This window comes from Ascaphus truei, chromosome 4, assembly GCF_040206685.1.
Source record: "Ascaphus truei isolate aAscTru1 chromosome 4, aAscTru1.hap1, whole genome shotgun sequence".
In the NCBI taxonomy this organism is placed as follows: domain Eukaryota; kingdom Metazoa; phylum Chordata; class Amphibia; order Anura; family Ascaphidae; genus Ascaphus; species Ascaphus truei.
Genome location: NC_134486.1, coordinates 207755169 through 207768495, shown reverse-complemented (window position 1 = coordinate 207768495; position 13327 = coordinate 207755169). Strand labels below are relative to the sequence as shown.

The 13327-nt window shown below is 49.9% G+C and overlaps 1 protein-coding gene across 4 annotated transcripts in view; it reads left to right on the top strand.

The window, feature by feature from the left end:
* The window catches only part of TARBP1 (tRNA guanosine 2 -O-methyltransferase TARBP1), a 113953-nt gene that overhangs the window by 75944 nt on the left and 24682 nt on the right, over positions 1-13327 (top strand). For all 4 annotated transcript variants that reach the window (XM_075596792.1, XM_075596793.1, XM_075596794.1 and 1 more), the window contains exon 25: positions 12599-12680. In XM_075596792.1, the coding sequence (XP_075452907.1) occupies positions 12599-12680 (82 nt within the window). The remainder of the gene's footprint in view (positions 1-12598; positions 12681-13327) is intronic.

The window sequence follows — 13327 nt, the reverse complement described above, 5'->3', positions numbered from 1 at the left end:
TTAGTGCCCGAGATAGACACATGTTGGGATCTACCTCATAGGTAGGAATGAAACCAGTTTAAAGCATGCTTCCCTATTCGAGAGCACTGAAGTTTGTTTAGCAAGATAACATGATCAACAATATTAAAAGCCTTTGCAAAATCTAGGAATATTGCACCAGTTAGTTGTCCCAGTTCCATTCCACACTGGATCTCATTGCAAACTTTTAGGAGGGTAGTTACCGTGGAGTGTTTTGGGCGAAAGCCAGATTGGAATTGGCAAGGGAAATTTGTCTTGGTATAGCAATCACTTAATTGGGAGTGAACAGATTTTTCCATGACTTAGGATAGTATTGGGAGAGGAGAGATTGGCCTGTAGTTTGAGACAGTATTTTTGACCCCACTTTTGAAGATTGGGACAACTCTGGCAGTATTCCAGGTCTTAGGATATGGCCTGAAGACAAAATAGTGTTGATTAGGGAAGCAAGCGGTTTGGCAATGGCTGGGGCACCAAGTCGTAGGAACTTAGATTGCAGTAAGTCAGGTCCACATTGCCTGCTTAGTTTTAATTTGAGGAGCGCTTGTATAATCTCCTCTTCAGATACTGGAACAAATTGAAAATTGTGGGCAGTGTTGGGAGAGGGTGGGGCTATATGGGTACTCCCAGAATGAGGTTCATGTTTGTAGTTTGGGTTGAGTTTCGCTAATAAGTTAGTAGCACACCCCATAAAGTATTCATTGCATGCATTTACAATGTCGGTGGGATTTGCCAGAGTAATATCCTCCTTAATGATATTACATGGTTGTTGATGGCTAGAAGGCTGGAATATATTGTTGGTAGTGTAGTGTAATCTATAATTTTCTGCTGATAGCCTGTCCTGTTTGCAACATTAATTGCAACATTTTTTGAGTTATGGTACACGAAGTAGTAGGAAGTGAAATGTGGTTGGGGTTAAGAATTTAAAAACCTAATATAAGCTATATATTTTCCTGGAGTGGTGCAGTATATTGCAGGGTTAGTGAAGTTTTATGCCATTCTTAGTGTTCAGCTTTAAAAATGGGTTGACCTCGCCCACTCGTGCTCCCCCCGGGCTCAAACGGCCCAGCTTCCAGTCTGGCAAGAACAAGCACCTACCCCCCACGAGCCGCCGCGACAAGGCTAAGCCGATCAACGACCCCTCCAGCTTGGAACCTTGTTCCTTTCAAGATCAGCAGAGTAACATAATTCCATACTGCAACAGAACAGAGAAGCATTACCATCACATACAGTACAAGTCACCTGTTACAAATCCCCCGCCCACGCTTCGTTAACGATTACCGCTGGATTGCCCCAACCTAATTAAGGGGATGGGTGGGTGGGAATTCGCTGGCGGGAGGCAAAGAGGACTTGCCCCGCCAGCTTGGCCTTAAGAGGCCACGGTTGGCCCTCCCCTGAGCAGGGGGAGGGCGATGCGGGGACGGGCCAGAGGGGGGAAGGCCGCCCCCCCCCCCGGTCATGAAACCCTCCCGCCTAAGGCTGGGGGGGGTCGCTTGACCAGGGAGGCGGTCAGGCGGTCCCCCCCAAGCCCGCTTTGTCCCCTTACATAACCGAAATAACGACAGGAGACGGTAAACTGGAGGTAAAATTGGCCGCGGCTATTTTATTAATACATAAACTACGAGGGGTAAATGCCACTCCTCGCCAGAGTGTACTTTCCCCAGGAGGGGGAGAGGAGGGTCAGCCGGCGCTGCTGCCGTCTGCGCGAGTGGGTTATCGACGTCATGAATATCTGACCTCGCCCACTCGTGCTCCCCCCGGGCTCAAACGGCCCAGCTCCCAGTCTGGCAAGAACAAGCACCTACCCCCCACGAGCCGCCACCGATGACCCTATTTAACCCCCCTTAAACTAGGGTCGTGCCGCCAACCACTCCAGAACCCTCTCCAATCCCTCCTGTAGACTGAGATTAAACAGGTCAATCCCTACGTCTGACATGTGTACTCCATCGGCCCTCAACAAACCCCCTGCGCTAGCATCAAAATCCGGGTGTCTTATCCCCCAGCCCCCGCACTGCGCAACAAACCTACCCACCGCCCTGTTCACCTTTTTTCGTGCCTTATCTACCGCGCGCATCGACCTGGCCCCGCGCCAGGCCTTTCTATATACAATGTCTGACCAAATAAACTGCATGAACATCTGCGCCACGTCCCTCCTGATGGTCTCTATTAACTCAACCGTCCGCACCGCCGCCACGTCGTTCCCTCCCGCGTGGATGAGCAGGATCTGTGGTGGCTTCCTATCCCTTGCCAGCACCAATAGACGCGGTAGCAGCTGGTCCCACCGTAGCCCCCTTCCCCCCCACCAGAATACTCTCGCCTGCCCGCGCAAACCGAGGTCCGCTCAGTATGGCCGCCACACCGCCCGTTTCTCAGCCCAGTGTATTAATGAGTCACCGATGATCCAGACATCCGTTGCCTCGGCCTCTGCGGTTGGGTGGGGGGGGATTGAGGGGGGGGGTTCGGAAGTAAAAGAAAAACGGGGGGGGGGGGGGGAGAAAAGAGAGAGAGAATCATACCGGCGAGACCCGTTCTGCGCCTGCTACAGGCCTGACGTAGGAACAATACCTGTTGGACTCTCAACTCCCAATCCTCTGTATCACCTCCCCTGCCAGCCCAGCCCGTGCCGCCTCTGTCACGGCCCCGATCCTGAATGAGTGAGTCCCGAAATGGGCCGCCTTCATCCCCAAACGTTCGAGGCATACCCGGAACACCCGTGAGAACTGGTACCTGGATAACGGGACGCAGTCGCTGTGAATGAGTAAGGGCCCCTCGCTGGCGGGACGTAAGGCCAAATATGCCCTAAGCGCCTCCACTGGGCATATCCTCCTCCCTGGTACTCTTAGCAGCGGGACCACCGCACCTCTACCTGCTTGATCCGTTTTGGACCGCCGAATAAAGAGCTGCAAGGAGTCTGAACCGAGCGCCACATCCCCCGCTTGCAGGCCCCCGCCCCCCCTCTTAGAAGCGCAGACTAGCTCCCCTACTTGCAATGCGCTAAAGAATGCCAGTGTAAATGCCGCGCTGAAAAGAGTCGCCTCAAATGCTGAAAAAGAGACTAACCCTGTCATCTTAACCAGCCCTTCCAATAAAGCCGGCGTCACCGGCCTCCTGGCATCGCTGGTCGGGGCCCCCCTTAATAACCCCGCCAGGGCCCTCTTTACCACAAACGCCTTGGTGATGTCCGACTCTCCCACCAGCCTTAGGAAAAAAGACACTCCACTCAGCTTTTTGCTTATAGACCTCCCCGCTAGTCCCTTGCGTCCCAGTGCGACAATGAATTGCATCATTGTTTCGACACTCTCCGTCTGTCCCCCACCTTCACTTGCGAAGCCCGAGTACTCCCGCCATGCAGCCGCATAAGCTTCCCACGTCCCCGGCGCCACCGATGCTCGCACTAAGTTGGTCACCGCAGGGTCCCCAAAGCCCATAACTCTGTCGGGCATGGTAAGCCGTCCCTGTCTGCTTCTGGTGCCAACTTCCGAAACTCTCCCATCTGCAATCGGGATAAAGAGTCGGCTATGTTATTTAATATCCCGGGCACATGGCGCGCTCTGAACGATATGTTCAATTTCAAGCATGAGAGGACAAAGCAGCGCAAAAGGTTCACGACCGGTGGGGAACGTGAACCAAAGCTATTCACCGCCTCAACCACTCCCATGTTGTCTGTCCAGAAAACCACCTCCCTGTTTGCGAGGTCATGACCCCACAAGCGCACCGCCACCAGCAATGGAAACAGCTCTAGGAACGTAAGGTTTCTAATGAGCTGGGACTCCTGCCACTGCGCGGGCCAGCGCTCCGCGCACCATGCGCCATTGAAATACGCCCCAAAACCTACCGATCCTGCCGCGTCTGTGAACAGCTGCAGCTCAGCGTTCCTTGAAGGGCGCCCCCGCTATAAGGTTCTCCCGTTGTAAGCCCCCAAGAAGTCCGACCAGACCTGTAAGTCTTCGCGGATCTCCCGAGTGACCCGGATGAAGTGGTTGGGGCGTCTGACGCCGGCGGTGGCCGCCGCCAGACGCCTCCAAAAGACCCTCCCTACCGGCATGATCCGCGCTGCAAAAACTAGGTGGCCCAGCAGAGATTGAAAATGACGCAGCGTGGTTTTCGCCAGCTTATCTGGCGGGAGCCTGTATTCCATCCTCGCTGAGTCAATCTCGATCCCGAGGAAGCTGATGACAGTTGTTGGGCTAACCGTTTTTTCGTCGGCCAGCGGGACCCCGAACTCGCGAGCCATGGCCGTAAACTCAAATAGCCATCTAGCGCACAGCTCTGATCCCGCCGGGCCTACGAAAAGAAAGTCATCCAGGTAATGCATGCACCCGGCGGCCTGCACCCTGTGACGCACCACCCATTCGAGAAACGTGCTAAAAGTTTCAAAATAAAAACATGATAGCGCGCAGCCCATGGGGAGGCACAAGTCGACGAAGTACTGACCGCCGAGCATGCAACCCAGCAAGTGGAAACACTCAGGGTGCACTGGTAGCAGCCGAAAGGCGGACTTAATATCCGCCTTTGCCAGCAATGCGCCCCTACCGATATCCGCCACGAGGGCTGCTGCCTGATCGAAGCTTGCATAGCTGACTGAGCACAACTCACGATCAATGCCATCGTTTACCGATGAGCCCTCAGGGTAGGATAGGTGCTGGATTAACCTGAACGCCCCAGGGTCCTTCTTGGGGACCACACCCAGAGGCGAGATCCTCAAGTTAGGAAGAGGGGGATAGGCGAACGGACCCGCCATCCTCCCCAACTCAACCTCCCTACCCACCTTTTCCCTTGCCAGTACGCTGAAGGTCCTTGCTGATTTTAAATTCCGCTCAACCCCAGATCCCGCTTGGTGCACAAAAGGAATCCTGAACCCCTCGGAAAACCCGTTTAGGAGCAGCTGGGCCGCCTCCCTATTAGGGTAGCTTTCCAGCCAGGGGATCAGATTATGAACGTTTATCGGAGAAGGCGCCTTGCTGTCCAGCCTTCCGCCCACCCCCCTTTGCATCGAGCCCCTTGTTCTTACAACATTTTGCCCGCGGATGGGCCCCTCCACAAGTGATGCATTCGTGCTTGAAACGACAGTTTCCATATGTGCACCGCCTGTCGTTAAAGGCCCAGCACAACTTCTGGCGGGTATTGCCCTGTTTGTCTGTATTCGCGGAAGCGCGTCCTGCCTCCGCTCCTCTCTGAAAGGGCGTCGGCCTGTCTGATAGGACAATTAAGTCAATCCATAGGTCTGTCTCTTTCATGTCCCAATTTATTTTCCCTTTGTGCGCCGCCATCTTCTGCCTAAACCTCTCATCATAAACCCACCAACCCCTACCCCCGTGTCTCTGATGGGCTTCCCCTATCATATCCTCGTACTTAAAAAGCATCGAACATAAGTGGGGAGACTTCTCCCCGATTACTGCGGCTAATATTCTAAAGGCAAGGGCCCAATTGGCGTACGTGCGCAGGAAGAGCCGCTTCTCGACGTCGTCTTTCCTAGCCTCCCCTTTCTTATCAGATCGCGCCAGCGCCTCCCTGTAATCGGGTAGTAGTGACAGGATTTCCACAAAATCCCCCGCCCAAATAGTCTCCTTTTCTTCCTTAGTTAAATGTGTGCCCAACTCATTAGTGATGCACAACTGTGGAGTTGAAAAGGCCCCTGCCGGAAGCGCTACCTTTGGTGTTGAAGCAGCATCTGTGACCCCGGCCGTGAGAAGAGACACCGGGGTCGCTGATGCTGGGGGAGCTAATGAACCCGGGACCCCGGCTGCAATGGGGAGTGAACAAGCGGTGCCGACGACCCCGGCCGTAGAAGGAGACACCGGGATCGGGCTGAAGGCTGCCGTGGCGAGGTTTGATGCCGCCGCCCCGTCGCCGATGTGCACCCCCCATGCAGCTGCAACTCCTAACGCTGCGCCTGCCTCACCTGCCCCCGTTGAAGTCCCTGCACCGAAGGAGACTGACGCCTGTGGCTCCAAAGCCTTCAGCATGCCTACCAAGGCTGCCGTGAAGCTCTCCTTCCCTGCTGCACTAAGCGTCGATGGGTCCAGGGATGGCCCTGGCGCTGCCTGCCTTACGCCTGCTGCACCCCCTGAAATGTCCCTCCCAGCGGCCTCGCCTGTGCCCTCGTGCCCTGTGCGGACCACCTATGATGCAAGCCAACACCTAAAAGCGTTCGTTCTGTCGCGCAGCCGCCCTCTCTTTAATGCCGCAGGTTTCTTACCCATCCGTGGCTTCCCATGAGGAAGAGACCTGGGCAGCGACTTGGTTCGCCCTTCACCCGATGCCGGCTCCACATAGTCGAACCATGCTGGGTTCTCTGCTCTCCGAAACACATTGGCACCAACCGCGGTTGCGGTTGGCCGTTTTGGTCTCCTTGGCCCTGCCGACTCTGCAGGCGAAATCCTGACAGTGACACCGCCCGCGTCAGCAACGGGCGGCCGTGTGGCGTGCCGTGACGCCCTGTTCTGCGTCACGGTGGCTGGAAGTCGCCGCCACGCCTTGGCGGGCCGACCTGCGCGCCGATCCGCCGTGTCCTGCGTCCCAGCGGTCGACGTCCTCCCCACCATCGCTGAGGCCCGACCTGGCCGCTGTGACGCCCTGCCTCGCGGTACCGTGACCGAGGGCTGCCGCCCTGCGTGCGGTTGCTGAACTTCGCCTGCCGCCTTGCACTGCAGCACCCTCCGCGCTCCCTTCCTGTGGAGCGCGGCCTCTCTGCCTGACGCCTGTCTAGCGCGCCATGCTGCCTGAGGACTCTCGCCTGACGCGTTGTGCTGCAGCGCCCTCTGCTTCCCCTTCCCGCGGGGAGCAACCTTAGTGCCACGTGCTGGTTTCGCAGAGAACAACGCCTGCAGCCGCCGATCCAACCATGCCTCGTCATGGTTTTCCGCCTCGGCTTGAAGAAGGCGGAACTGCTCTGCCATCGATGCCATGCTGCTGTGTGGGGGGGATTCTCGCTTAACTTCCGGTGCTTTAGCTGGGCCCTGAGCTATTCAAGCGCTGCGTGTGCGCTTGCCAAGCTGTTCTAAGTCTATCGCCGCTACGCAGCCCCCACACAGTCACAGCTCCAATAGGGGGGGAACTAAGATCATCACTGAAAGAGTAAGACATGCCACGGTTATCATCAGAGCGGTGAATCCTTGCGCGGCTTGGAAAGGGGATAGCCGGAAATGTATTTTTTTTTTTTTGGAACCACGTGTTTAGCTGCCCCAGTATAGCCAACGCCCAGCTTATTGCCGATCTCCCCGCCTATCCAACCGCCTATACCACATCTTACGTACGTCTAAGAAACCCCCCTATTCCCTATGTGCATCAACGCCCGGCGTGCGATATTTACATATACCCATGTCCACGTATATATGTATATACCTACCCGTGTGCCCCCATATCCCAAACCCATATGCACACACGTACATGCATCTCTACACCTATATACAACTATAATCACAAACCCATATGTACGCACCTCTCTACGAACCCACACCTTATATACACGCGTATATATGTACACATACACCCATATATATATATATATATATATATATATATATATATATATATATATATATATATATATATATATATATATATGGGCACACATATGTAACACCCATCTACGCACACATGTACATAAATACCCGTATGCATACCTATACATGCATCTACCCATACATATATATGCATCTACCATCCCTATCTGTGCACCTACACCCAAACACATACCTATATATCTATATATATAAGCGCCCACCTATAAATACGTATGCATATATATATATATATATATATATATATATATATATATATCTCCATATACCACATACATATATATATATATATATATATATATATATATGCCCATGTACATATCCCACCCATAAATACGTATACCTACATACATCCATATACCATACATATACATATACACATACATATATATATACACATCTAATCGATCAATATACATATCGCACACACACACACACATATATATATACCTCCCAGAGGCATATATGCATGTGTGTCCACCTATCTACATATACATACCCATGTATGGCAGCATAATATATTCCTATATTCTTATACATACCCATCCACACATATACCAAATACATATATACCCCTGCTTATTTATTTATTTTCCCAAAGCTCCCCTGAACGAAGGGAATGGGAGGGGGAACCGCGAGAGCAGCCGCCTCTCCCGCTGCATGGCTGGCCGCTCCACTCTCCCCCCACCGCGTGCGCCTATCCATTGTGGCCCACGTGGGGAGCACGAGCCGTTAGCCCCACGGCTGCGGGAAAAACCGAAGCACCGGTAGGAGGGGGGGGCAGCCCGCTTCCCGTATGCCTGCTCCACATTCTTTGCGCGACGGGGCACTGGCCCGTCCCTACCCGGCCCTGCTTGCACGAGTCGCGACTATTGCCTGCCCCAGGATTAGCAACCCTGGGCCTCACGTACTGTGACTGCGTGCCTCCGCCAGCCCCCCTCTCCCCGCACACCAAAGCCCCTGCCCCGACCACTATTCCCCGCCGGGCGGGAGGGGGATCGAATCCCTCGGCGTCCGCCACGGCCCCACACTATCCTCCTGAGAAGGTCCCCCCGCGCTGCGCTCCCAAACGGAAAAGCGCTCCCAAACGGAGAAGGAAGGCCCCCCCCCCCCCCCCCCGGGGGAAGAAACAACTTACATTGGCCGAGGTCCAGGGGAGTGCGGGAGAGATCCACTGGAGGTACTTCTGAATTCGCTGGCGGGAGGCAAAGAGGACTTGCCCCCGCCAGCTTGGCCATAAGAGGCCACGGTTGGCCCTCCCCTGGCCAGGGGGAGGGCGATGCGGGGGCGGGCCAGAGGGGGGAAGGCCGCCCCCCCCCCCCCCCCCCGGTCATGAAACCCCCCCGCCTAAGGCTGGGGGGGTCGCTTTCTTAAAGTGTTCAGCTTTAAAAATGGGTAGCTTAGTATAGAACAATAGTTCTCAGTTATATGCTGTTGGAATCACCAAGCCACTGTCCTGTTCTTGTGTAAACTAAGAGCATTTTTGTCTTTGACTGCTTATTTACTTTTCCTGAAATCTAGTGCATCTGGACCCTCCAAAGGATCAAACGCAGTACCACTATATCAAATATTTTTGTATATGGTGCAAGTTATTGCTTGGTTAGCCATGAGGGAAGAGCAGGTTTTATTGTTACCATATTAAGAGAGCTGGCTGAGGATCAGTCTGTTATTTGTGGAAGCAGAGACGTTGGTGGAAGAGATGATGAATGTAGAAACTTGTATAGTAATGACAACTGGAAGAGAGAGAAGTATAAATACTCAAATCTGTACCAATCCACCCTGTTATGTAATCAAATGTAACTGTAATCTGCTGCTTTCGATACTCTTGACCACTTTTTCTTATTTAAGTTTTACACTTTTGGTAGCCACAACATGGCATTATCCTTGGTCTCCTAATACCTCTCCCACCGCTCCCTTTCTTTCTCTCTTGCTTACATGTCCTCTGTTGATCTGTCTGTTTGATGTACCTCAGGGCTCTATGCGGGATCTCTCCTTTGCTCTGTCTACACACTATCACTTGGTGACCTTATCAGCTTTTTTGGCTTTAGGTTTGAGTCAAGGTAAGAGACGGTTATAGAAGCCTCGCGCGGTCCCCCCGCATTTAATTTACATGGTTTGGGGAAGATCGCAGGGGTTCTGTAAGTGCCACGCGCCCCCCAGTTTGCGCACCCCTGAATTACTGCACATTCCTTCAACTACTGTCTCTGTAAGTCTCCTATGTGATACGAGAAAATGTCGCACATCAATAATCAAAATATGAAAGATACTGATCCCGGTGCTCTATAACTCGATGAGGGAAGGCCCGCTGCAATCCAAGTACAGGATACACAAGATAGGAGGAGTAGAGGCTCCATGGATTTCATAAATGCAAATATTTATTGAAACCATATGAAGTGTCGAACGTTTCGGTTGTCACTGCAGCCTTTGTCAAGGAGTGGTGTGTGTCTGGACCATAAAGGGTCCACTATACATACTGATGCAGCGGCCGTTATTCGAACACTTCACGCGTCATGTACATCGTAATCCCGATTTGAAACCGCGGGATGAATTCCAGCCTTTCCGCACTAAGATGCGAGCGCGGCGAGTGCAGAAAAACGAATTTTAGTGTTCTGGCTACTAAAAACATGAAATTGACACAGTAGCACAGTAGCACAGTAGCACACTACTGTACACATTACAATTCATCCATTTTATTGCAAATGAAGAAACAGAATCCATCAAATTCAAACAAAACATCCGCGATAAGCGCGGGTGCCTGGGGTGATTGGCCGCGTTCATGCGGCGTGGGGAACAGCAGAGAACTCAAAATCGGCGCCGTGATATGTTTGAATAACGGCCGCTGCATCAGTAGTCAGTGCATTAACTAACAGTGCAGGTGATTATACTAATAGTCCAGGTGAGTCTCAAAGTCTGTGTCTGGTGTCTTGAATCGTATCCTCATTGTTGGAACGTTACTAGGTGTGCATTCGTAGCACTGCCCCATGCGTCCTATTTACAGTGCGTCCATAGTTCCTGACGTATGTGTATGCGGAGCAAATCCCGCTATCGCGAGAGTCCAACGTCGTAATGCATTTCCATATACTTGTGCGCTGCAAAATGCGTATGTGCAGAAGAATACCCCGTTCTCGCAGGAATCAAACGTCATCATTTCAATGTGCTTGTATATTATAGACTAAGCATGTGCAGTAGAAAATGCCATGCTCACGAGATTCCAGCACCGTCATCCATTCTAGGCCTGCGCATAAATTAAACCAATCAGGTTTGAGATGCCATCCGTGGTCTCCATAGTAACCCGTTGTCTTTCTAAACATTCCTGGATATATACCCTTTGCTGCCCAATCGCTTGATTGTGCATTTATATGGAAATTGGAACAATTCATCAGTAAATCCGTGCATGAACATGTAAAAACGGAGGAGGAAGAACACCATAAATTGGAATTCCACAGAGAATGAGGAAGATAATTTATACTCATACACCAAAAGGGATTTTAAAATAAATATAAAAATTCAGTTAAAAAATATCTAAATCCTCTAATGGAAACTATAAAAAAATATATAATTTCAAATGTATTTATATTATCAACACCATAAGGAGAAAGAGATACGCATACCTGAGGAGCAAATTAGTCACCAAGAAGAGCACCAGTGGCAGTATGATTTTTTTTTATCTGTAAAAGGAATCAGAAGACTAATTGTATCTACTCCAAGAAGCATCCCAAATGTAGATTATCATTTAACCCATTTGAAGAAACAGTCTCCAAAGTGGAAACCCAGAATCCCTCTCTACGTAGTAACATCGTATCCTGATCCAAACCTGATATTGCCTTATTAATATATTCAATACCCATAATTTTAAGAGAGGTAATCGTATGTCTGAACTCCTTACAATGTTGTACTATGGTGGTCTCTTTCTCACCACATCCTATTGTGCTTTTATGCTCTATAAATCTCGTTTTGCGCATGCGTTTAATTTTACCTACATTACAATGTGATTAAATATGACGTGTGCTCATGCAGGTAATTCTTGATTTAATGGCAAATGTTTTACCACTCCTGGGGTGTCTAAATACATCACCGGTGTTCAAACTATTACAAACAGAACAGTTAAAACATCTGTAACATCCTGATTTGGGTGTGCTGAGGAAATGTGGCGTGACATCATTATCTTTATTGTCAGCATATATATTTGATCCCTTGTTGTATGCAAATCGGGGCAAGAACTTACATATGTCACCTAATACATCATCATTTTGAAGCACTCGCCAGTGTCTTCGGGTGGTTTGTTTGAAATAATTACTTGCCGTTGTGAATTTGGTAACAAATGTATTCCAACTCTGTTCACTTGGAGCTATTGGTGGTTTAACCAATCTGTAAGGCTGCGCTTATTGTGCCGGCGGCCACGACGTCGCGGCAAAACAAATGCATTGCCGTTGTCGCATGCTCTTATTGTAAGTGCGGAGGGACGGATTGGTCGCGATGGCTTGAAGTCATCTCTATTTGATTTTCCAGCGACCGTTGCCTGACCGTCGCGTCGCCGGCACTATAAGTGTAGCCTAAGTCTCCTAACACGGGTGCGCAAACTGGGGTGTGGTGGGGGGAGGGAGGCGTGAGATTTTCCAGGGATGGGCGCAGCGGTTACAGAGGTCCCCTGCTCTTCCCCAAGGCATTGAAATTAAATGCCATAGGATTGCTCGATGCCCCTGTAACTTCCCTTACCTTGGCTTCCAGTGACGCATCGTCAAGACAACGCAGCGTCACACACAGTCGTTTGATGCCGGAGCCAAGGTCGGGGGGACAAGTTTGCGCACCCCTGTCCTAACATATCACCGGGATTGTGAACTCTTCAGACCAGACATTTCCTTTACTATTGTCTGATTTTATATTTGTTGCACTTGTATTATAATTACTTGTAATGTTATGTCTTTTGTGAAGCGGTGTGTACATTCTTGGCGCTATATAAATAAAAATATACATATATACATACACCTTTAAGTATTCGATTTTTGTCTTCTGTTTTATTCACGTACTTATTTTCCCTCTCCATGTGTTTACTTCCTCAGTAATGCGAACAAAAACTGGCTGCGAATACAGGAGCATTTCTTCTTTTCTACTTTTCATCCTTTGGAGGACTACAGTATAGAGGCAAGTTTATATGTATTTTAAAATAATTGCTATACAAAAATATCTAAATAATTACATGCGAATATATTAAACAGAAACGAGTATTTCTGAAAGTTAGATCATTCATTTTTAATCTTACAAATAATACTATCACCTTTCTACGGTGTCTCTTTCCAGGTCAAACAACGCGGCATTATTGCTCTAATGCGAAACAGAATTGCGCTGCTTTATGCCTCTGAATAATCTCGTAACTTTTCATATCAACAGACAAAAAGTCTTAAAACACATCTCTCTTCCCTGCCATTTCTGCATATGCATAGCTGTGGACGGAATGCACCATTTTGACTAAATATAATTTGGCAAATTACCAAGTGCTACTGTACATACTACATTTCATTAGAGAAAGAAACTTGCACATTCCACTGAAATGTTCTCTATCGGACAAGAGACACACACACTGACGTTTTCTCACCTGTTCATTTCTTTTAATTTGTTTGTTTTAATTTGCTATTAAAAAATAGCACAGTCTTCCTAAGATAATATATATATATTTATTTTTTATTTATTTTTTGTATCTAAGGTAAATGCTGTAGTAAAAATAAAATAAAGTTTTATGGACTAAAGAGAATACTTAGAGGTTTTAGTGAACAGGTGTGTTGCTTGTTGGT